General features: G+C 43.1%; 1 protein-coding gene across 1 annotated transcript in view; it reads left to right on the top strand.

Moving 5' to 3' along the window:
- The first annotated feature begins 15,302 nt into the window (after window positions 1-15,302).
- Window positions 15,303-23,232, top strand: part of hs6st1a (heparan sulfate 6-O-sulfotransferase 1a) — a 58,196-nt gene continuing 50,266 nt past the window's right edge. The window contains exon 1 of the mRNA XM_085767784.1: window positions 15,303-15,917. Within this exon, the coding sequence (XP_085623910.1) occupies window positions 15,418-15,917 (500 nt within the window). The 5' untranslated portion in view covers window positions 15,303-15,417. The remainder of the gene's footprint in view (window positions 15,918-23,232) is intronic.

Raw genomic sequence — 23,232 nt, 5'->3', positions numbered from 1 at the left:
TCTAGATGAAGTTTACCCCATGGCAAAAAGAGGTTCATTTATTTTATCTACAGGGGAACAACAGTTCTGATGATTTCCTTATTGGTTTCATAATGGAAGAAGTGCAGCTACCTGCTGTTTTATGCACTAGAACACATTTTTTAACAATATGATGACTGCATAGAGTTCAGGCACAAAACAGGTACAAAAATACTGAATTGAGTCACGTTTCTGGCACCTTCCCTCGGAAAGAGATTCCAAATAAACAACAACCCCCAAAAAATGAAGAAAGTGTGGCCACAGTAAAATCATGATTTTCTTCAGACACACATTTATCTCCTGTTGAGTTGGGAAGGAGATCAGGTGAAGGCTGCAGCAGAGGACGAGCACCGGTGACAGATACTGCAGAGACACAGACGCGTAAAACAATACGCCATAATTTCCTAAGATTTTCTGAATACTTACCTCCTGAATCTACCCTCGCTCTCTCCAAAACTTTTTCCTCGTTTTTTTTTCCAGCTTTTATCTGACTGGTTGTTGAGGAAAGGCGCATGTGGCTGCCTCAGTCGTGTGACATTTAGACAAATTCACTAGGTATACCAGCAGGATGCTGTCTCCACTGTGCACGAGCGTGTGTAAATGTCTCTAAATATGTCTTTTTTTTCTCATATGCATATGTGTGTGCTTAAAGCTGGGTTGACGATCTGCATACAGTAACTGTGCAGTTCACAGAGGTTCAGCCTCTGCTTTAGGTGCACATGCTGCATGGCGTTTGGCAGACGAGCTGCAGCCCTTTTGATGTTTGTGTTAGTGGTGATCTTCCATAGTCATAAGGCAGCACAGGAGGCCTCAGATGTTGTTGAAACAGAACATTTCTCTTTGAAAACCTTCAGGACCCAACTGTGTCACTGTACCAGCAGCCATTATCTCTTTGCAATAATATTTTTTTTTCAATGCATTTCCATTTCTCCTCCATCTTACTTCGACTTCCATGTGTCTGTCCCTCCATGTCTTTCCTATCACTTCTCTCTGTCACCACAAAACTCCATCATCAGATCTGTCTGGCTGTGAACATTGAGCAGCCAGAGACAGACGGTCATGGTGAATTGGTAATATGAGTCACAGCTGAGGACTGGAAACATGACAGTCTTCCGATTTTTTTTCTCCTCTGAGACCTTTTCAAGAACTCCTGCACAGAGCTTCTTTATGGAAAATGTGCAAATTCACACGGCGACGTAGAGAAGAGACAAAGAAACCCACACGTAGATACACATGATAGGAATGCAACCACAACGCAGTGTTATAATTTCAAGGCTGCGAGGATGTGAAGTGTGTGTAGACGCTGACTGAGCAGATGGAAATGAATTCTAATAGAAGAAAGAGACGATGCAATGAAATTAGGATTGAGAGACAAACTAAAGAGGGCACCTTAACCCCAGCGAGGAGAGGGGGAGACTCAACACGTTAAAATTGAGAGGAAATGAGCACATGTGTGTGTATGTGTGTATGCCTGTGTGTGAGGGGCAAACAAGTGTGCAAAATCAAAGTGCTTGCACCTCCATCAGTGTGAGTTCAGATGAGGGGTGACAGAGAGTGCAGCAAAGGGAATGATGAAGAGAGCGGTTTTAGAAAGAGGAAGGAAATTAGACGAATTACTGGAGGCGGCTCTCAGGTTATTTTTCATTTCTTGGGGTCAATTCTATTTCATTACTGTTTGTCCTCAATTGCACACTTTTTACATCTCACCACAGCTGCGAAAATGGAGGGAAAAAATGGGGGTGAATTAAATTTCTCAATCTCCCAAATTGATTTAGTGCAACCTACTGCAGGCTACAAGCCGACCTCTGAATTTAGCTTATTGTGCCTCTGCTGTGCGCTGTCAAACAGACGGGATTTCAGATCAGCACAGAGTTATGACCTGACTAGGCTAAGATGATAAGATGATTAAATATCTAATTCACTTTAGATCATTAACTTTAATCTGCTTATACTTAGGAGGCAGAAGAGGCGGCGGTGGAGGAGAGGGAGGAGGGAGCTCAGCGCTCTGGCTTCCATCTTTCAATATCCATCACGGGATCAGTTTTGTCTTCATTGTCCATCTGAAAAAAAAAGTCAGAAAAAGAAATAGAGGAAAAAACGGTCGTGAAGGATGTAGAGGAAACATAATGTACAGAATGTGCTCTAGTTTTTACCCCAAGATCCATCTGCTGCTGTATTTCCTGTGACTGAGGTGACGTCAGCCCACATCGTTTAGGCTGACTACAGCCTCCGTCATTGTGTTTGAGTCCATCATGTGCACTATACACAACCACAAACCATGGGCTCAAGTATATCAAAGCTTTTTGCATTGATGGGGATGAGTGTGTGTCCTACTTCCTGAACTACATTTGTTTTCCTTAATTACATAAATCAACACACAGACAGACTTGAAACCCGTTCATAGGTGAAACGCTGCAGAGAGTGTTTAATTAGTATATTTATCTGGATAAAAATGACCTTGTGGTTGTGAAATACTTCCGTGAAAAAAGAAAAGCAGCTGTTGAAAAATCCTCTGGGACCTTAAAGTCAACTGCCGAACACCATGTGAGTGTGTATGCGTGTATGTGTGTGTGTTTTATTCCCCATCAAAGTAGCTCAAGAATCAAAAGTGGCTCTGAAGCCAGCTGTCTTCTGTCAGATGTCAGAGCTTCACTGCAGCCTCGGAAAACATCCTCAAAAGACTTAATAGAAAACAATCCATTTTCTCAACTGAACTGCAGGCAACAATAATGTAATAGTGAGGAAAGCTTAAAAAAAATAAATAAATAAATAAAATAAAAGTTCACTGCTATAAGTCAATCCTATGCAAGTTTCAAGGCTGTTGATCATATGTCTTTGCTGTCAGGGACTAAAAGGAAGTGGGTCCCTGTGGCAAAACAAATTCTTTAATCTAAAATTCTGTGTCATGTTCTGGGAAATGTTGTAAAAATGGGCTAAAACACTGACATAGTTGTTCAGTCTCTGTAGAGTTAAGTATAATTACTTTATAGTTTATTCCTGTTTCTTATATGTGGCATGTCCTGAGTTTGAGTTTCAATCTGGTCTCTAATTAGAGATGGCTGGTGTTTTAACATCCACACTACGACATAAAATACAATGTTAAAGGGATATTTCAACATTTTTGGCAAATTTGCCATAATCGCTATAGTCTTATAGGGTAGGTTGAAGGTTCGTTACCTTTAATTGTCTGTGCAAGTTGTTTTGAGACCACCGGGCAGAGGTGCGAGCTGCTCAGCTAACGCCACAGAGGCTAATGGTATTCCCGGGCTTTCCCTCAAAACTCATCAAATACACAATCCAACAACTCCAAAACACTCTCGTGTACAAGTTGAGACCTGAACATTCACCACGCTATGAAATAATAATGGAAAGTTACGAGACGTAGTTGTTTTGGAGGCAAATGCAAAGCCAATGTTGTGCTAAAAAGAGACTCCTTGCCGAAAAACAACACTATGCATTTATCCATGCATTTGCCTCGAAAACAACTTTTATTTGCTAATCATGTCGTCACAACTAACAGCACGTGGATACTGAATTACAAGCATTTCTGAATTCCATAATATGCAATGAAATATCTGGCTTTTTTTTATTATTATTATTGCTGTTTGCTACCAATGCAGAGTAGACAGCCAGCCTCCTCTTTACACCAGCACAGTGTATGTGACTGGTCATATGGTGATATGCATTTTCCAGATGTTTGCTCTGAATATGTATATGTATTAGTGTAGATGTAGCCAGTTTAGCTGTCAACCCCGAAGAGGTTGAATGTTCCTTAGCATACGGAAGCAGCTATAACTTGGCTAGCATTTAAGTTTGGACATTTAAAGTGTGAAAATGGCCATATAAACATCTCTGAAGCTCATTATGTAGTAGCATATATCTCATTTGTTTCATTTGTACACAAACAGAAATTTGTGCCTCCATGCTCTGCTAAGCTAATCACCTCCCAGCTCCAGGCTCCATACTTAATGCACAGGCATGTGAGTGGTATTAGCAAGAAAGTGAATCATGATATTTCCCAAAACATTAGGCAGTTTTAATAAGTTCTGCATGCATGAACTAGGGAAATCTAGGGATGTTTCTCTACTTCCCCTGGATTTAACGTGATTTGGACACAAAACCCCAAATTAAGATTCAGCATCTTGGCAATTATCACAACCTAATCAGCTGTGTAAACCACACTGATATGGCAGAGAGGCAGACATTTGTTCTCCTGTCCTGAGAAGACACCTTGGCAGGTCCATTGTGCGACAGAAACAGAGCTTTGGTTACAATCTGTAATCTGCTCATGTCGCAGAGACAACACTGCAGCCAGACTCCACTCCTGCTGCTGCTGCTGCTGCTGCTATTTTTGGAAAAAATATTGTATTTGCCAATGAGTCAGGCCAATAATGTGCAATTGACATGTGGCAGAAGTTAAGAGAGCGGGCAGAGGGGGTGACGGGTGTCAGATGAAACAGTGAAAACAGACGAGAGGAGGAGATGTGAGACTCTGAGGTGAAAACCACCAACAGCCTGGTAATTACTGTCCATTTATTTCAAAGGAGATAAGTGAGGATCGTGTGGATTTCTCTGCGTGAGAACCCGATGCCATGTGGCTTACAATGAAAGAAAGGAATGACACGGCACAGAGAGAGAGAGAAAGAGGGAGAAAGAGAGCAGAAAAGAAAGTGTTGGATGAGCGAAAAGAGAGGAATAAAGGGGTGAATAAGGAGGAAAGAGGGTGAGACAGTGTGAGGTTACGCAGCCTCCATTAGCTGTTCGTTGTGTTCCAAGAAGTAGAGCAGTGGCTAGATCAGATTGCACCCCACTCAAACAAAAAGCTTTGGTTATATGAGTCCTCGGCCATTGTACCAGCTAAATTTCCCAAGGCAAATGTTGACAAAGAAAATTGATATTGAGTGCAATATTATTCCCCACCGATCACAAGGTATTTCCTTCACTAAAGCATCAACTCTATGATCTCTGTGCAGCCTTCATCGAAATTCACATGAGACCAAGTCTGGTGAAAAACAGTATTAAAATTGACTTTATTTGAAAGATTTTGATGCTAATGTTTGACCTGATACTTTTTTTTTTTTTTTTTAACAGAAAATGTAAATTCACTCTTGCATCAGTTATTGAGCTGAAGTAATCTCCACAAATCAATGCCTGCTCACTTACCAGTAAACAGCAGACAGTGGTTATGCACCGCATTTTAAATAAACCCATAATCATTAACAGCTGCCTTGAAACTTGAGATAATCCAATACTCTATAGCCGCATGCCTATGGACTTTAATCCCTCATGTCTGCTAGAGAGAATTAAGTGTTAAAGTCAACACATGCATAGAAAACACATGACCTCTGGTGAAAAGGGTCAGCAAGAAATTAACCCTGCTGGGAAAAGTACAGTACAGTACACATGCACGGGCGCTGAAAAATGTAGACACTCAGGACAGCACAGAGGAATGTGTGTGCAGTGTTAGATGGGCGGCATGTGGAAGGTTACAGCTCGAGGACGCCTGTAGGGAACTAAAAAGTCTTTCAGCCACTTCTACAGTCAGAAACAATGCGCTACTTTCTTTCCTCTGAGGCATTCACGGTGTGGCACTTGTTTGCAGCTACAAGTTGAAAAGTGGCTGATGAAGAGAGGAGTTTGAACTCTGCTACCTTTCTCAGCTCTGCACACCTGAGAAATTGTTGCAGGAGTTGGGCGGGGTCTGTCAGTTTTGACAAATCCGACGTCAGGAAGGTGTCGGCGGGGATGTGGCTTCAGATGCTGTTTGGCAACCTGACAAAAAATGTGTCTGAAGTGCTCTGACAACTTTAGTGAGGTGGGAGATGTCTCTGTCTGTAATAACCTTGTGAGCACTTGAAAGCATAACACTGCAACCAAAAGCTCCTATAACTTTCAGTTAAATAGAACCAATGTTCAACAGCAAATGCACTGTGAGGGAAATGCATTTCTGTCTGTTTTTATTTTTGTTTTTAATCAATATTTACACAAAACACTTGTAGCTATCCTAGCAGTGTGGCCACATGAACGGCTATATAGGCATGTGAACTTTGGTTCACAGTAGATCTAACAGCTATTATGGACTTTGCACTTATTTATGGTTCCCAGAGGATGAATCCCTTAACTGTGGCACCCACAGCAGGACATTTTTATTTATCAATTTTCATTTATTCAAAATCAAGAGTGAGTTAGGGATGGAGTTAGAACAGTAACAACCATTGTTCCCGGATGGATCCTGATGATTATAATTTGATCATCCCTTGACTCATATTGTAGTGATGTCATGAGGTTGACAGTCACATCAGTCTGTCCTGTTCATTGTTGAATTCTAGCTAGCAAATGTTAGCCGCTGACATGCTAATACATAATAAGAATATAGCCTATACTAATAGAGAGCATTGCACTTGCTAAACATCAGCATGTTAGTATTGTTATTGTAAATAAGCTACCATTTTGCAACATCTGTTAAGAAGTGCATTCACTAGGCAAGCTGCAAAAAAGTTAACAAAGCACAGAAATGAACAATATCTGACACATTCTTTCAGGGCAAAATCCCCTCATAGCAGCTGAAACATAATTTAATTTTCATTTCAATTCAATTTTATTTATATGGACTTTCGATAATAGCAGAAGTTATCTCAGGACACTTTTCAGAGAGAAGGGCAGACCTTCATTTATATTATTAACACAGAGACCCAACATCTCCCCATGACCAAGCACTTGGCAACAGCCGCAAAGGAAAAACTCCCTTTCAACAGGTAGAGACCTTGAACAGAACCATAGCAGCTGTCAAAACGAGGGCAAGTTATAGCACCAAAGATAATATTAACAAGACTAAAAGTACGAATAAAGACACTTATAATGAGATGAACAATATAGTATATATAATGGCAATAATGTCTTATATTCATGATTTATTTCATGTGCTGGGTTTAATACTGAGAAAAGTCCAAAGTGACTTGAAACAAGAGAAATGATGTGTTTATTTTATAAGCACATAAAACAAAACCGCAATGTTTTTCTAACTTTAACCAGAATCAGTTTGTTGCCTAAACCTACATGTAGGATTCTGGATGTGGAGCCTGGTCTCCAGTGTCAGTCTTACAATAACGTAGCGCTGCCTGTGTTGTGGAAACGTTGGCTGTGAATCTAATCCAGGCAGCAATTATGTTTCCATATGAACATAATAAACACAACGACTGTGTAATATGTGAACATAACTTCTAGCAGACGGGTGGAGCAGTAGAGTATGTTAACATCTCAACTGTACACATTTCATTTTCAATCTGACAAACACAAACTCAGCTTACACACATACGACACGTGTGAACATGCATTTAAAGCTCACACACATGCAGATTTACACAAACTCAACCTCCAACCTAACATCGTATTTAGACCCACACACACATACTCAAGCCTCTTGCGAAGCACTCGCTCTCTCAAACACACACACACACACACACACATTCATACACTAACAGATCGACTCTGGAATGTAGAAAATACATGGCGCCCAGTTTTGTTTTCTTTCTACAGTGTGCACTTCCCCTGTAGGCACATCCAAAGAAAATATTTGTGTCTGAAACACTCTGAAGGTTCAGAGAATAATTCATTTCAGGGGCCCGTGATGAAAACAGATTGCTAATTCTTTTGACTCTTAATTTTTTGCCTGTTTATTTTTAAAGAGCAAACAAACGCGCTGCAGCATTCACAAAATATCTAAGTTGAGAGAAATTGGTTTTGCGTGTGTGTGTGTGTGTGTGCACATACATACGTGTGTATGTGTGTGTGTGCATAAGAGTGTGTGCATGTGTTTTAATACCCTATTGCCTTTGTTTTGTGTTTTTCCCTCAGTGGTATTCAGTCCTGGCCGCTGGCTGAATGAAAAACAAAGCACAAACAGATAGAGCATGTCTGAGCATGATATGTGTGCAAGTGTGTGCGTGTGTGGGTGTGTTTATGTGTGTGTGTATGCAGGGCGGACATTAGGGACTGAGAGATTGCTTTAAAAAAATTAAGACAAAGATGTAAACAATGTGAAAGAACCCTGCTGAGTTTGTATCAACATGACCTCTAATCCATGAACCACCTGTTTATTTATTAATACACTGGATCATTTTTAATTGGGGGCATTTCGTGGGTCTTATACATTTGTAAATATTTGTACTTGATGTACTGTATGTGTCCATGGACTCCTTGCTCCTTGTAAACATATGTGCCTGCCAATTCTTTATCACAAGACAAACCTCATTAACAAAATGGCCCTGAAACACATTAAGGAAACAGAGAGACACAACATGTGGATGTGATACTGAGGCATGGGAGACAATACGCAGCTCAGAGCTTCTGGAAACAGTTTGAAAATATCCATCTAAATAGGATCATTATGCAAAGGCAACGATAAACTGGTTCTGATGATAAACAGACTGTCATATCTCTATACCCGAGCCAGAGGGCAACACACTCTGTGACATCCATCTTCTTTAAGTAACGCTGCTCATAATGACACTGCACATGGTGGGAGCAAAACACACACGCCAACGTACCGCCATAAACATATACGAGTGAACACTCACAAATACACAGTATTAATATTCTCTAGTTTTCCTCTGTCTTGCAAACACAGCAAGACACACGCACACACGCACACACGCACGCACCCAGACACACACACATATGCATTCTCACAAAAATCTCCCAGTATTTAATACAACTGGGTGATGCCAGGGGCAAGGCAGAAGTCATAATCATGAGTGTGTTTAACAGCAGTGTGACAGGCGGATGCTGCTTCAGTGTAAGTAAAGAACATGTAAATAAGCAGGCTGAATTATTCAAGACTGAGACCGGCTCACAGATGCTTACCCTCACCAGCTCAGCTCCAGCCATGCTGGGATAATCTCAGGAAGGGAAGGAGCAGGAGGAGGAAAAAATGTTTTTTCCATCAAGGTGCAAACAGTCCACACCCAGACTGAGCCAAGCTGGAGTTTTGTTATTCGACCAATGTGGTTATTTCACGTGACGTGATTGTAAATTGGGGATTTGGTGATGTCCCGGAGATGCACATGTGGTGTCCATCAGGCTGTGGCAAGCTCAGTTTGTATTTTATATTGTCTTATTTTCTTCTTTATGTTGTATAAGCATCTGCCCTGTCGTTCTCAGCGTGTCTCCTCGACCTTCGACCTCCGCACCTGATTCTGATACACTTACCTGGCGGCTGGTGTTTCCTGTCAGTGAGCCTTCACCTTTAAGAAGCTGGGACGGACGGAGCACAAGAAGCGTGTACACATCACAAGTAGGTGAAAGGCTACTGGAAAACACCATCAGTGAAAAGAGGAATGCCGACATACACCGACTGCAAACAACACATTTATTAAAACAGACAACTTCCCCCGTCTGATCTTCTTTCTAGCAGGACACAAAGAGGATCTGACTGAGACTGAAACAAGAAGTGAGTTGTCTGGAGTCGATGTGCAGTAAAGTGGCACCAGCAAATGTTGGCTGTTGTACAACTTCCTTAAATTACTTCCATGGTTGTAACTACATACTTTAAGTTGTAACAAATAGCTTTAATAGTCATTAATAATTAACTTTCTAATGATTTCGTTTCACTGTATGACATTAATGGGAGCAATTTGGTTGCCAGGTTAAGAAAATATCCTTTTAGAGTCTTCTGGACAATGATAATCTAATAACAATAAAAGTTTAATAATAAGCTATTACCATGTATAACTACAGATGTGATGTTTTATTAGAAAGTGTAAAACCCATAAGCATCAGCTTCACTGATTTTGATAATTACTGCGCTACACTTAATACAAAATATAGATGGAAAAAATTCCTGTAAATTATTTTTCTGCAAATCACAATTAAACAACGTTTAGTTTTACAGCAGGAAAGTTGAGCAGTTTGCACCCTCACGTTATTATAGAAAGCTGAACACCTGGACCAACTGATGTCTGTCTGACATAAATTATAAGTTATGGCTGCTTTCAGGAGGAGGATGAGCACAGGGGTCTTCAGAGAGCCACATCCATCTGGGAAATCACGCAGGCTGAAAAGTGTGGACATGCACACAGGCAATTCCAGCCTGACTAAACAAACATCACATCATCAACCCCAAACCACTCAAAGTGAAAATACACCCTCATCCCTTAGCACCCTCATTTGCCATCAGCCGCAACTGACTGCTGTTTTCACACCCCCTCGGTCCCGCTGATTGGGCTGATCTTACTGATTGGGCTTCATTTTAGAAACATGTGGGAATCAAGCCTGGAAGCTCAAAGATTACACGGCAGCCAGTCACTTGGCTTTTCCCTATTACCACCACAATAAACATCTGCATTATAATGTCTAAGAAATTGCAGTGGGATTGGAAGAAGAAGGGGGAAAAAAGCAGACTGTCAGGTGGAGACTTATCAGAACAACATCCAGTTTTTGAAACATGACTTTCCTCCACTCTTGGCTGTGATTACTTCAAACATGTTGTACAGTAATCGCCCCTGGGAATCACATAAATATGCCTGACAAGTTGTTTGGGCTGCATTAAGAGAAGAAGAGGAGCAGGACTCAGTGCTGACAACCAGCGGCAGTAACGCGAGAAGCAGCGTGAACCACCAGCACACTGGTTGATCTCATGGTTGTCGGGCATTTGGGCGGTCCTGTGCACACGGCTCAGTTTGGCGCTTTTCACATTTGAAACAGCGATAGGAGCAATTAAGTTGTGCTCATAACATAAACAAAAGTGTGGGAATAGATCGTGTCGAGCAACATTGTTCATCATTAACTGATAAAAACATTTCTGCATGCATCCTTTATCTCTGTTTCTGAACTATGAGCAGTTTCTGAACTTGTTCTTTGTTGATTCATCTTTTCTTAAAATAGAAATAAAAGTTCAGTAGGCCTTGAGAGGAATTAGTAGTTCAGAATATGCACAAATAAATCTGCAGAAAAATGCATCTAAAGCTTGCACTGTAGCTACAGTATACTTCCATACATCCAAAAGTCAATATTTCACCTTTAAAGATGAGCTTTTAAATGGTAATGATCCACCTAGGTTGCATGTTTTGAGTGTGACACATTGAATAATAAGGAGTCAGTACTTTTGACCTGAACATTATTTAAAAGATGTAAGGGGCTGCTTGAGTTAACCCAAAATCATTGGATTTGATTAAAGTAAGCCCCCATGGGAATCAGCCAATGAATTCTAACATTTTAAACAGGAAGATAAAAGCATGTGATCTGACGTTGGTGATGCGTTTTTATAGCCCAAATATGAACTTTAAATTGATTTTTCATTTCCTGTGACTTAAGAGCGGTCGTGCAGAGGCACGCTCAGAAAGAGAAACGGCGGGCCAAAAACTGTCTTGCAGTTCGTCATTAATACCACAAACCGAAGCAAAGCACGAGTTTGTCTTTTTGCCAGATCTCTTCTGACACATGGTCGCTCTGCAATATAAGGCTTCAGAGATGGGTATAAAAAGAATGCAGAAGCCACTTTAAAGCCCACCTCAGTTTTTTGTTGTGCTTTAGTGGTGGATATGAGCAAACACATTCATAAATAATCAAATTACCACAAAGTAAATGCCACACAGACAACCTGGAGCCTTCTGGGCCACAGATGGTCTGGGACCAGGGCCGTTGCTAGTACTAATTCTGGGCCCCCTGAAAAAGAAAATAGTGAAGTGGGCCACCTATGTATTATCATTTTTTATTTGTCTCAACCAGGGCAATGACGACTGTGAGTGACAGTAACAGACAACTTGCATGTTATTCTGATTTAATACTTCTCCACTATGACACTTTTGTTGCGGTGTAGCTTTAGAGTTGAGTGAACATCCGGCCTCTCTCTTCACTTGTTCCTGGTAAACAGATTTATGTCTGTTCTGCAGGCACTGGAAACCAATCTGTGCTACATTAACTAATATGTGTGGGCGTTACTGTTGCTCCAGCATGGACAAAAACATTTTTCCAAGGGAAGGCAGGGGGTTCTTGCTTGGAAAATAAAACATATTTCATAAATATTGCATGTTTTGTGGCTTTGTTTTGATTCTGATGCAGCATTAGGATGAGTATTAGTCATGGATATGTGGAGAATAATTTAGTCATATCAAGGCAGTTGAATCAGGTCAGTTTAGTCCTAAAAAGATTAGGATATACTGGGGTTTTTGTGGACCCTACTGGGCTGTGGGCCCCTAGAGTTGTCATCACCTTTCTCCCTGACTCTATGCAACGAACCTGTCTGGGACCACAGGGTAATCCAGCAATGCATTGTATTTTAGAAGCTTTTCAATAGTTTTGTATAGTCTTAAACTTCATCTGCAAGTTAAATTAATGTTGTGCAGTTAAAAAACACCATTTCTACCTGAGATACAGTGGAATTTAAATATAAATGCACCTCAACACTGCACCTAAACACCAAGTTGAAAAACTGTGGCTACAAATTGAAATAGCAGAATCATAGCTTCAACTGTTTCATAAAAGTAATTTGCGACATTTGTGGCAAACTATGACTATTAATTAATAAGCAAGCAGGAGCGCAGACAAGGACAAATTGGACTCTTTCAAAAACCCAAACTAAATGTTGGACAGCTCCTGAAATTCAAAGACAAACTAATGGGGATCCAAACAAATAAACAAAGATTAGTCACCACAAACTGCCCGTCACACACCAAGGCTGGAGCAACAAAAACCTCTGAGGATAATGAACTTTGCGAGAGTGTGTTCATCTCAGGAATTGATCGGTTAATTTGTAAAAGAAAAAACATGTAATTTCTCCTTTCTAATAGATACTTCAGTTTCGTTTATTAGCCTACATTTATCTGCACAAACAAGTTCAAACACCATAAATATTTGAATCAGGTAGCCTAAATATGACCAACCCTACTCATAAAAACAAACAGCACTGAAAGTTTTGTGAGACTTTTTTGTTTGTTTGTTTAAATGTGTCTATATATCCTATGCTATATATCTATATGTGATTTGTTTACACGGGAAAAACACCTCAGGATGATTTACACTACAGGACGACTGCTGTGAGGCTGCAACCAACAATTATCTATATGGGGCTCTGTTGGTCTGACTCATTGCTTGGCAGGGGCGCTGCGATACATTGGTGTTAATGACATTTTTAAAATGATATCGATATTGTCTTCAAACATAATCATAATGTGATTGTCAAAAGGACAAAAACTTGTAAAAACACACAAAACTCACAACACTTGCAAATACACTAACGTGCTTCACAAACTCAACACAACTTAAAGGGATAGTTCACCCTAGAATGATATTTCGCTCATTATCTACTCACCCTCATGTTGACTAAGGGCTGGAAGAAGTTTCAGATTCCTCCGTGGCTTCTCTGAGTTACAGGGGGTCTCGGCATAGCAGTGCATGTCCATATAACGGTTGCAAAGGGACACCGGAGCTCTTCGTAAAAAAACACACACAAAAAAAACATCCAAATACCTCCATGATGCTCGTATGTAATGTCCGTCTTGTGCTGAAGCCCCAAATTGCGTAATTGTCCCGAAAAAAATTAAATAAGTCCACATTCCAAGCATGTTTGTAGCGGAAGCTTCTCGAAGCTCCTCTTCCTGGTCCGTCCAAATCTCGCGTGATTTGCGCCGGCGTCAGCATGCGTCAGTGCGGTTACTGCGAATCACGCGAGATTTGGACGGACCAGGAAGAGGAGCTTCGAGAAGCTTCCGCTACAAACAAGCTTAAAATATAGACTAATTTAATTTTTTTCGGGACAATTACGCAATTTGGGGCTTCAGCACAAGACGGACATTACATACGAGCATCATGGAGGTATTTGAATGTTTTTTTGTGTGTGTTTTTTTTACGAAGAGCTCCGGTGTCCCTTTGCAACCGTTATATGGACATGCACTGCTATGCCGAGACCCCCTGTAACTCAGAGAAGCCACGGAGGAATCTGAAACTTCTTCCAGCCCTTAGTCAACATGAGGGTGAGTAGATAATGAGCGAAATATCATTCTAGGGTGAACTATCCCTTTAAGTGTTTCCAGTGGATACAAAAAGTGACACACCCAGCTAAAGCCTAATGCTACGCTAACAGTAGGCTACATACAATACAATACAATACAATCATTGTAATCAATTAATAAACCAAACAAACTCAGTTTGAAACACCACTAACAGGCAGGCTGTTATAATACTGTAGCCTATGTTACAAAAGTGCTGTTAGCTTAGCCATAGCATTTAGCTGGGTCCGTCACTTTTTTTTTGTGTCCCCACTTTTTTTGTGTGTTGTGTTGTGTGTCTCCTGATATCCTATCTCATGAAAGAGTTGCACACCTGCACTTTGTAGCTACATTACATTGCACAACTGTCCATCCTGCACTCACAGAGTTAGCCTATTGTAAATGTGTCTTATGTCTCTGTAACTTTACGCATTTTTTTTTCTTTTACTATTTCCTCCTATTATTGCTAGCCTAAGTTATTTTATTTTTCTAAATTATCTTATCTTCATTTTGTTTCTTATCTTTATTCTATTCCATTAATGCTGCTGTTACACAATAATTTCCTGCAAAGGATTAATACATTTTGTCTCCTATCTTTCACTGCGTTCTTTCTTTTGTTTTTGTGTGTTTATGGACCCTGAGTCTGGAATAAAGTCTATCTATCTATCTATCTATCTATCTATCTATCTATCTATCTATCTATCTATCTATCTATCTATCTATCTATCTATCTATCTATTCTAATGGCTACTTGCTATTGGCTGCTGGCGGATGACGCGGTCGTTACGCGTGAACCAATAAATTAAAAGCGACTCTCCCTTTCACCGTGTTTTTAAGAGAGAGAGAGGGAGAGAGAGAGAGGTTGAAAAGGTATAGTAGTCCTCGTCGGGCTGCATCCGGGGAACACAGCTCCATGGAGATGCAGTGAGTCCGTGCGGCGGCGGTGGTGAAGCCCAGAAACCAAAGTAAAGTAAACGGGGGAGGGTCGACGACGACAGCGGGAGGGGGGGTCTGCTTCTTCGTCTTCAACCGAGTTTACAATGCGTCTTTCACGCCGCTGAACTGGGTCTAGCGTGAAACGATGAGCCAACTTCGCCGGTCTGGTCGTCTCGTAGCGGAATGAGCCACTACTACTCTTCTTGAATTGAATTGAATTGAATTGAAGCCCCCCGAAAACGAAGAAGTGTGTTGTTGTGTCTGTGTGTGTTGTGTTGTGTTGTGAGCGTGTGTTTCTTCTTTTGCTTTGCTTTTGGCTGGCAGAAGGAAAGAGAGAGAGCAACAGAGAGAGAGGAGAAGAGGAGAAGGAGGAGGAAGGGAGAGAGCGAGCATGAAGAAGCCGAGCGCCCTGCTGCAGCTCCCTGTTGTCGGCTTGACTGGGAAATGGTAGCGTGCTGCAGGAACCGCACTGGGAAGGAACATGGTCGAGAGGAGCAGCAAATTCTTGTTGATCGTCGTCGGATCCGTGTGTTTCATGCTGATTCTCTATCAGTACGTGGCCCCCGGGGTGATCAATTTCGGCTCCCCGCACGGTTATTTCACGGAGGAGGACGAGGGGGACATCTTCCCGACTCCGGACCCCCACTACGTTAAGAAATACTACTTCCCCGTCAGGGACCTGGAGCGGACGATTGATTTCCAAATCAAGGGGGAGGACGTGATCGTGTTTTTGCACATCCAGAAGACCGGCGGGACTACCTTCGGCAGACACCTGGTGCAAAATGTGCGCCTGGAGGTCCCGTGCGACTGCAGACCGGGCCAGAAGAAGTGTACCTGCTACCGGCCGAACCGCAAGGAGACCTGGCTCTTCTCCCGGTTCTCCACGGGCTGGAGCTGCGGCTTGCACGCCGACTGGACCGAGCTCACCAACTGCGTGCCGGGGGTCCTCAACAAGAAGGAGAACAAGCAGAAAAATCAAAGGTAAGTTAAGAGGTTAACTTACAACTGGGGGGAAATGTAAATCGCATTATTATTGACTATAGATTATGAGCGAGGCGAGCACATGCAGAGGAGAGGAGAGGAGAGGAGGGGAGTTGGGGTTGTAAACCTGTAGTGCAGCGCCTGGAAAACCTTCAGCAACTCTTTTGACATATTTCTGATTATTAGATCATTGTAACTTTTAAACTTTATTATTGTTATAATATCTAACCTTTAGAAGAATATTGCAGTGATGTCAAAGTGAGCTTTACATAAGGTCACTGTGAACTCACATACGATTTAAACTTAATCTAATCACTCTAAATCAAAACTTAAAATTCAAACTAATTTAAAAAAATGACTTAATTACCCACGCTCCCATATCTACTTTGATAATCCTGCTCGGTACATATCTGTGGCTGGTCTACAAAACAGCCTTTTAATGCGGTTTTATTCCTCTGGAGGGGCAATTATAATAGGCCCAATCTGATGGTAAATTTTTAAAAGCATTTCTTCACACAAAATATCAAAAGTTTTTACAAGAGTATGCAGCTATTTTTAGTCTCAATTTATACCACAGGAATGACACCAGAGACAACACAGCACAACATAACAGAAGGTAATATAATTTTTGCTGTAATCCCATAACTGAATTACAAACACACAACACAAGTCCCTCCAGTCTTTATAATGAGTAATGCCACATTGGTCGCTTTGTTATCCTAAATCAAAAGGGGTTTTTTCTCTCCTCGCTGGGTGGGACGTTGTTGTTAATGTTGTGGCGTGGAATCGGAAAGGAGAGCATCCTCCTGAAATAGTGGCTTGATAATAGGCTGCACATTGAAAAGACAAAAAACAAAACGTTGATTGACATTTCAACACCGCCCTGTCACAAATGCACACGAGGAAAGCTCAACAGTGCCTCTTGACAATTGTTGATAGGTGCCACCACAGTATCAGGATGGGTGTCCTCCTCCCACTGAATCCTCTCTGTGTCTGCGTGCATGTGTGTGTCTGTGTGTGTGTAACACATCCAGGCAACATTTCTATTCAGTAATAATCCCTCACATTGACTGCAAGGTATCCAGACACGACGCGCATTCTTATTAAGTTATAACCCATTTCTCCTCCTCGCCTAGCCCATTGTTGTTGCCAGCGTATTGCATCCCTCATCCCAGACATATTGACGGCTGTATCAACTTCCATTTCACTGCACCCTTGTGGTTAAAGGGGAATGCTTGTTGAATGGGTTATGTGTCTTTGTATTGTCTAAGCTTGTGCTAAGGATTTTTTTTCCTTCCTTTTTTTTTGGAATGATCAATAGGACAAAGGGGCCGTTTGAAAGATGTGGGAATTTTAAAGAAGAGACAGGAGTGACTATCTATCTATCTATCTATCTGACTGTCTGTCTGGCAGCCAGACGCGGAGCTGGAGATGTCACAGGCCGGCTGCTCTGCTTCCCACCGGGGGCTGCTGCTCCAACTGGGGGGGCTCAGCGCTGCAAGGCAGGGCAGGGCAGGGATGGGCTGGGTCGGTAGGTGGGGAGACCGGGGGAGGAGGAGGAGGAGGAGGAGGAGGAGAGGAGGGGAGGGGGGTGCCCTGCGGGGGTTTGGCTCCACTCTAATCCGGGTGATTATTACCGCTGGGACACACACACATACACACACACTAGCAGTGGTATTTGCTGTTGGCGTCGGTCCCGACTCCCGTGGTTTTCCCCGGTCAGAGGTGATAACGCGTCCGGCCATTCTGCATGGCGCGCTGAGATATCACAGTGGATGCAGGATAAACGGCCTTTCATCACTTTGTGAGCACTTTTTCAAAGCCAGAATGTGTGTGTGTATACATATCTGTGTGTGTGTGCACCTGCAGAAGCCACGGGAACAGAAAGCGACAGGGAGACGGAGTAGATGGGGAACGGTCTACTGTAGCAGAGAGAGAGAGAGAGCATCTTGCCTCTGGTATAATAGACTATCCTATCACTGCTGACAGAAGAAACAAGGGACTATAGGCTTAATGGCACCCTGAAGAAAGTCAGTGCTGCTCCATATTACACGCTACTTCTACTTTCCTCCAAAGAGAAACTGAAAACACTCTCTTTGTTTTCTCTTCCTATTCTTGCGTCTTGTTCCGTCTCATTGCCTCCTCCTCCTCCTCCTCCTTCTCCGTCTCTACACGACCTTCTCCCCGAGTTTGCTCAAGTCCTCGCGTTCCCTGGTATCAATGTGGCAGTGCTTGTTCAGGGACATTTGTCTTGGGGCGGGGGGGCGGGGGGGGGGCAGTAGCAGTGTGGCGAGGAGGAGGCCGGAGGAAGTGTGAAAAAGATCATCTGTGTTTACAGAGCGGCGGCGAGGGGGATTTTCTTGGCGCAGTGTTGTACGCATAGCTTTCAAGTCTGTGCTGTGCTGTATTGTCAGTGTGGCGGAGAGATAAACAGTCTTGTCACCCCCAGTCAGCGTTTAGCGGCTGACACTCCACATACCTGCCCGCGTGGTGGATGGAGATTGGAGGGGCTGTGTCTTTTTTAACTTTCACGAAAAAAGAGAGAGAGAGAGAGAGAGAGAGGAAACGGCCTATCTAGAAATCTCTGACCACGCAGCAGCTGCAGCAGCAGTTTTACTGTCGAGCTCCAGCTCTCTTTCTGTCTCTCTCCTTCTCTGCAGCTGTGTTCTCTTCCAGCTGTCAAGTGCATTTTACACAAACGTTTCAGACGCTGCAAAAAATATAAACTTGAATTAGGACCATTTCTATCAGCTGCATTCAAGTGCATAATCTCCTGAATGACAGAAAAAATCACACAATGGACAAGTTGTAGTCGACATTGACTGTATTTGTTGGAAAGAAGGACATGTGCTTTTGTTTTAACTGTTGCAGGATGTAAAAGTCACGAGAGGAAGCAGGAGGATCAAAACTCAGGCTTATTCAGTTTACTAACACGTAACATCAAGGAATCAGCACATGTAGCTACACACGTGAGAACCTAAAACTTATAAAACACGATATATATCAACAGTTGCCCCCTTAGAAACAGTTGTTCAGATATCTCTGAATGCCTCAAGCTGGTGTGTAACATTACTGGGCCTCTTGCCATGGCTGTATGGGTCTGTGGAGACATTGAGGAAATTGGATCGAATATGGTGATTTTTTTTTCATATACTCTGTATCATAAACTGTGGGGGAGAGAGGGAGGGAGGGAAAAAATGTTATGATGGATTAAGCTCAGTTTTGGTCCAGTGACAAATGTGTCAGCTTTAGTGGAAGGCGCGTTGAGCAGGAGCGAGCGTCTGCAAGGTGAACGGTTGGTAATAGGAGAGACAGGTCTGTCTTTGATCGGTGATGAGATGAGATCGAGACGAACAGTGGCATTGTGGGAGAAAAAGAGCTCGCATATAGCTACTCAGCAGAGCGCCACTCAGAGTGGATTTGTCATTTCCCACCTCTCGTATCAGTTTTGATGTTCTTCACTGATCCCATGGGAAATACTAATATACACACACACACACACACACACACACACACACACACACACACACACACAAATACACACATACACGTACACACACTAATGAGCGAGTAAGACAAACACACGGACCTTAATGCACGGCCTTAGAAATGGGGTTCCTAATTGGTTAAGGAGGTTCCTATTACTTTACTCAAATTAGAGCTACATTTTCACATGGGGGATACCATCTGTCCTGTGTGTGTGTGTGTGTGTGTGTGTGTGTGTGTGTGCGCATCTCAAGTGTTTGTGTGTCTGTTTTTAATCCTAGTGTGTCATCGAGCGTCTTGGTAAGCAAAGTGATGGGGCTAATTTTACTGCCTCCATCTCGGTCCTCTCTCAAATCACTGCCTGTTTTTCGCTCTCTCTCTCTTTTTCTCTCCTCTGCCTCCTCTTCATCCCCTCTAAAACACCCCCCCCCCTCCCTCTCCTCCCGTCCTTTCCTCCCTCTCCTCTCCTCCCTCCTTCCTTCCTTCCCTCCATGATGGTGTCACTCTCTAATCAAACAGCAGGCTTGCTTTCCGCTTGGTGGCTTTATGGCCGGGGGGCTTTCTCTCTATCTCACTCCTTCACTTTCCCCCCTCTCTCACCCCTTTTTTCCCTCTCCCTCCTCTTCCATCCATCTCGGCCCCCTCGTCTTTCTCTCTCTCCTTTGCCATCTCTCTCTCTCTCCCTTTCTCCCTCTCTCCCTCTGAGCGTGACTACTGCATTAGAGGAAATGTCTTTTCATGGAAGATTTGCTGCAATTTCCAAAATGGCCGCTTTGCCTAATGGACAACTGCCTTGGTTCTAATGAATGATTACATGTATGAGTATGAGGGAGAGGGAGAAGGGGGGGCGGGAGGAGGGGAGGAGGGGCTGCAGGGGCCGAGGCGTATAGAGGGAGGCGATGATGAAGAGCAATATGAGGAAGATGATGCGGGATGGGGATGAGTGTGGGACAAGAGGCGAGAGCTGTCAGGGAATGATTGAAAAGATAAAAGATGGAGGGGTGAAAACGTTTAGTTTCATTGCTGGGGAGGGGGCTAGTCAATTAGCACGGTTGTCAGGCACTGGGCATTACTCTTCTTTCAATAGGTCTGTTTCAGATTCACAGCACAAATCACTGCACTCTAAGATGGCTCTGTGTGTGTGTATGTGTGTGTGTGTGTGTCGTGAGAGCGGATGCGTGTGCATGTGGCGGCCCCAGCATGGTGCCATCAGCCAGCCAGCCAGCCGGCACAACCCAGAATCCAGATGAACTCCAGGAAGCTGCAGAGGCGGGCGGCCCTGTCTGATTGGCATATAGTTGTACAAATGTGTGTGTGTGTGTGTGCGTGTGTTTGAATGCGTGTGTATGTGTGTGTGTGTGTGTGTGTGTGTGCGTGCATGCGCTCATGTGTAGCCAGGCAGGTCGGTGTTAATCCAATCAGATTAGCCGGGTTTAAGCGCTGGCGGCCGGGCGCTCCAAAGCTGGTTACGTCCACTCATCCTCCAATGCGGCCGCAGCATTCCCAACAAACATTCCCATATCCCTCCAGCCAGTTATTCCCCGCCTGTTTTACCAGGCTCAGATGGATTTTACTTATGGGATGAGCCCGTTTCTCTTGGAAACCAGCTGGTGATTTAACACCTGGACCGGCCCGACGTCCACACACAGAGAGGAATAAAAGTACATTTAGTGAAACACTTTTCTTCTTTTGATACTGGAGCCATGAAAAGATTAAGGAGCCGTCCACACAAATACGGGTTTAGGAGTATCCACAAAAGTTTTTTTTTATTGTTTTGGTCACTTGGAAACGGGTACCAAAACAGATCTTTTGTTAAACGATGATGTCATAGCCCACCTCTGTCACCAGTAACCGGATCCACACTGTTGGACGTCGCATAACAACAACAACGGCGGACTACTGCCGGGCCCCTTTGTCAACTTGTAATGTTTGGAGTTTGTATGCAGCGTGGAAGTGTTGAAGCGCCACATACAGGCCTGGCATATGCACTACAGCGTTTTGAGTCATGTGTACGCAGACATTTGTTGAAACGATGTCGTGTTTACGGAAAACTTTTTGAGAACAAAGAAAGTAAAAGGTTGTTTTTAGGAAAGCTCTGTTTGCATGTGGACGAGGCCTAATGAACCTGTCGTGGTAAATGTCTGAAATGACAAACAAAATGCTGCTTACAGACTCTTAGCTATCATTAGAACTTGAATTATTTTTGTCATAGTGAGTCATTTAAAGACACCATTTGGTTTTTAGTAGCTCTTTATTTGGCATTTAAACCACTAAACCACTGGTTTCCAATCTTTTTTGACCTCTCACTTCCTCAAAACAAAGCTTCATTTACCTACATTCAACCCGGGACATGAAGTCATAAAGAGTTTCAGTTCTTCCGTCTCGTGCTGTTTTATTTGCATTGGCTAGAATTGTTAAAAAATCGTGCTCCAGGTCTTCCAAACTTGTTAATCAACCTGCGATCCTTTTTTAAATTTAACCCACAGGTTAGAAACCAGAGCACTGAACCATCAAGTCATTCACAAGAAGAATAACAAAAGCTGATTATCATGACGCTCACCTCGTCTGCAACACCAGTAATATGATCCTCCGTTGCACTTGATCACTTGCTCGTTGTACATTTAGATGTTTTTACTTCTGTTTTCAAAAGCAGCTCTGAATAAAATGATTAGATTACTCACTCAAATGATATCCTACCCTTTTAATTACAGGCTTAATTCAGCACCAGATCAGCCCATGCACCAAGAAGAGCACATAAAGCCGCTGCGTGAGTGGCTCTCCGTGTTTTTAATGCGCCGCTTCTCGCAACATACTAGTGAAAGGACGGTCGACTCAACACGCAATCACACTCACAATAGGGTGAGATACAGCCCCTATGTGTGTTTTTTTTCTTCTTCAGTGGCTTTAGGCGAGTGTTGACAGGCCTCCCAGCTACACGGCTGCTTCCTCTCCACTACAGGAGTTCAGCTCAGGTTCAGCCTCGGGTCAGCGTCACGTATAAACTCGACCTCGCCTCACAATTCAAAGTTGGAGAGATAGTTTAGCTCTGGAGGTGCTGGAGGTGGATGTGGATACCTTTGCCCGGGCCCCTTGTGTTACACAAACAGTGGAGGTTTTTTTAGTTTGATGCCGTGCCTGTTGTTCAGCCATTTTTTTTGCTACAGCAGGCCAAGGGTGCAAATGGCCTCATTAAAAACCAAACTGTTGAAAAATGTGAAGGTAAAAAAAAAAAAAGAAAAAGTGTGGACTGGAGTCATGTATCTACTTTAACTGAAGCTGTCCAGAATACAAAACCAGTACGGTCAAGTTGAGTTAAGACTGATGTGGCCATTGATTCTGTTTCACCTCAGTGCTTCTTAAAGACAGAACACGCAGAGGGATCCGCTTGACCGCCGACGATGCGACGACGGTCTCTACCGGTGGTCTACGAGGGGGTTATCATCATTGCTCTGCCTCCTGCGAGCCTACATCATTGATTAGCTGTTATGGATCTGTGAAGGGTTTTTTTTTTTCCCTTCATTGATTGATCCAAAGTGAATGATGCTGACACAGAGCAGAGCCTTTCCAGACCCATCCGGCCTGTACCCGCGACAAAGACGGCAGAGAGGGAGAGAGAGTAGTAAAGAAAAGCTGGAGTGATGTGTTTCTTAATCATTACACAGCCTCTGTGGCTCTGTGTGTCACTCTGTCTCTTCCACCCTCTGCCGCTGACTGTCAAATGTCACCCCCCCTCCACCACCACCGCAACCACCACTACTGCTCCCCCCACCGCCACCACCAAAGTGATTCCTCGGCCCTGTGGACAAATAACCGTGCGGTGAATGATTAG

Source organism: Trachurus japonicus, chromosome 22 (assembly GCF_045865225.1).
Source record: "Trachurus japonicus isolate A0001 chromosome 22, Traja_1.0".
NCBI classification, from domain to species: domain Eukaryota; kingdom Metazoa; phylum Chordata; class Actinopteri; order Carangiformes; family Carangidae; genus Trachurus; species Trachurus japonicus.
This window is presented reverse-complemented; position numbering and strand designations above follow the sequence as displayed.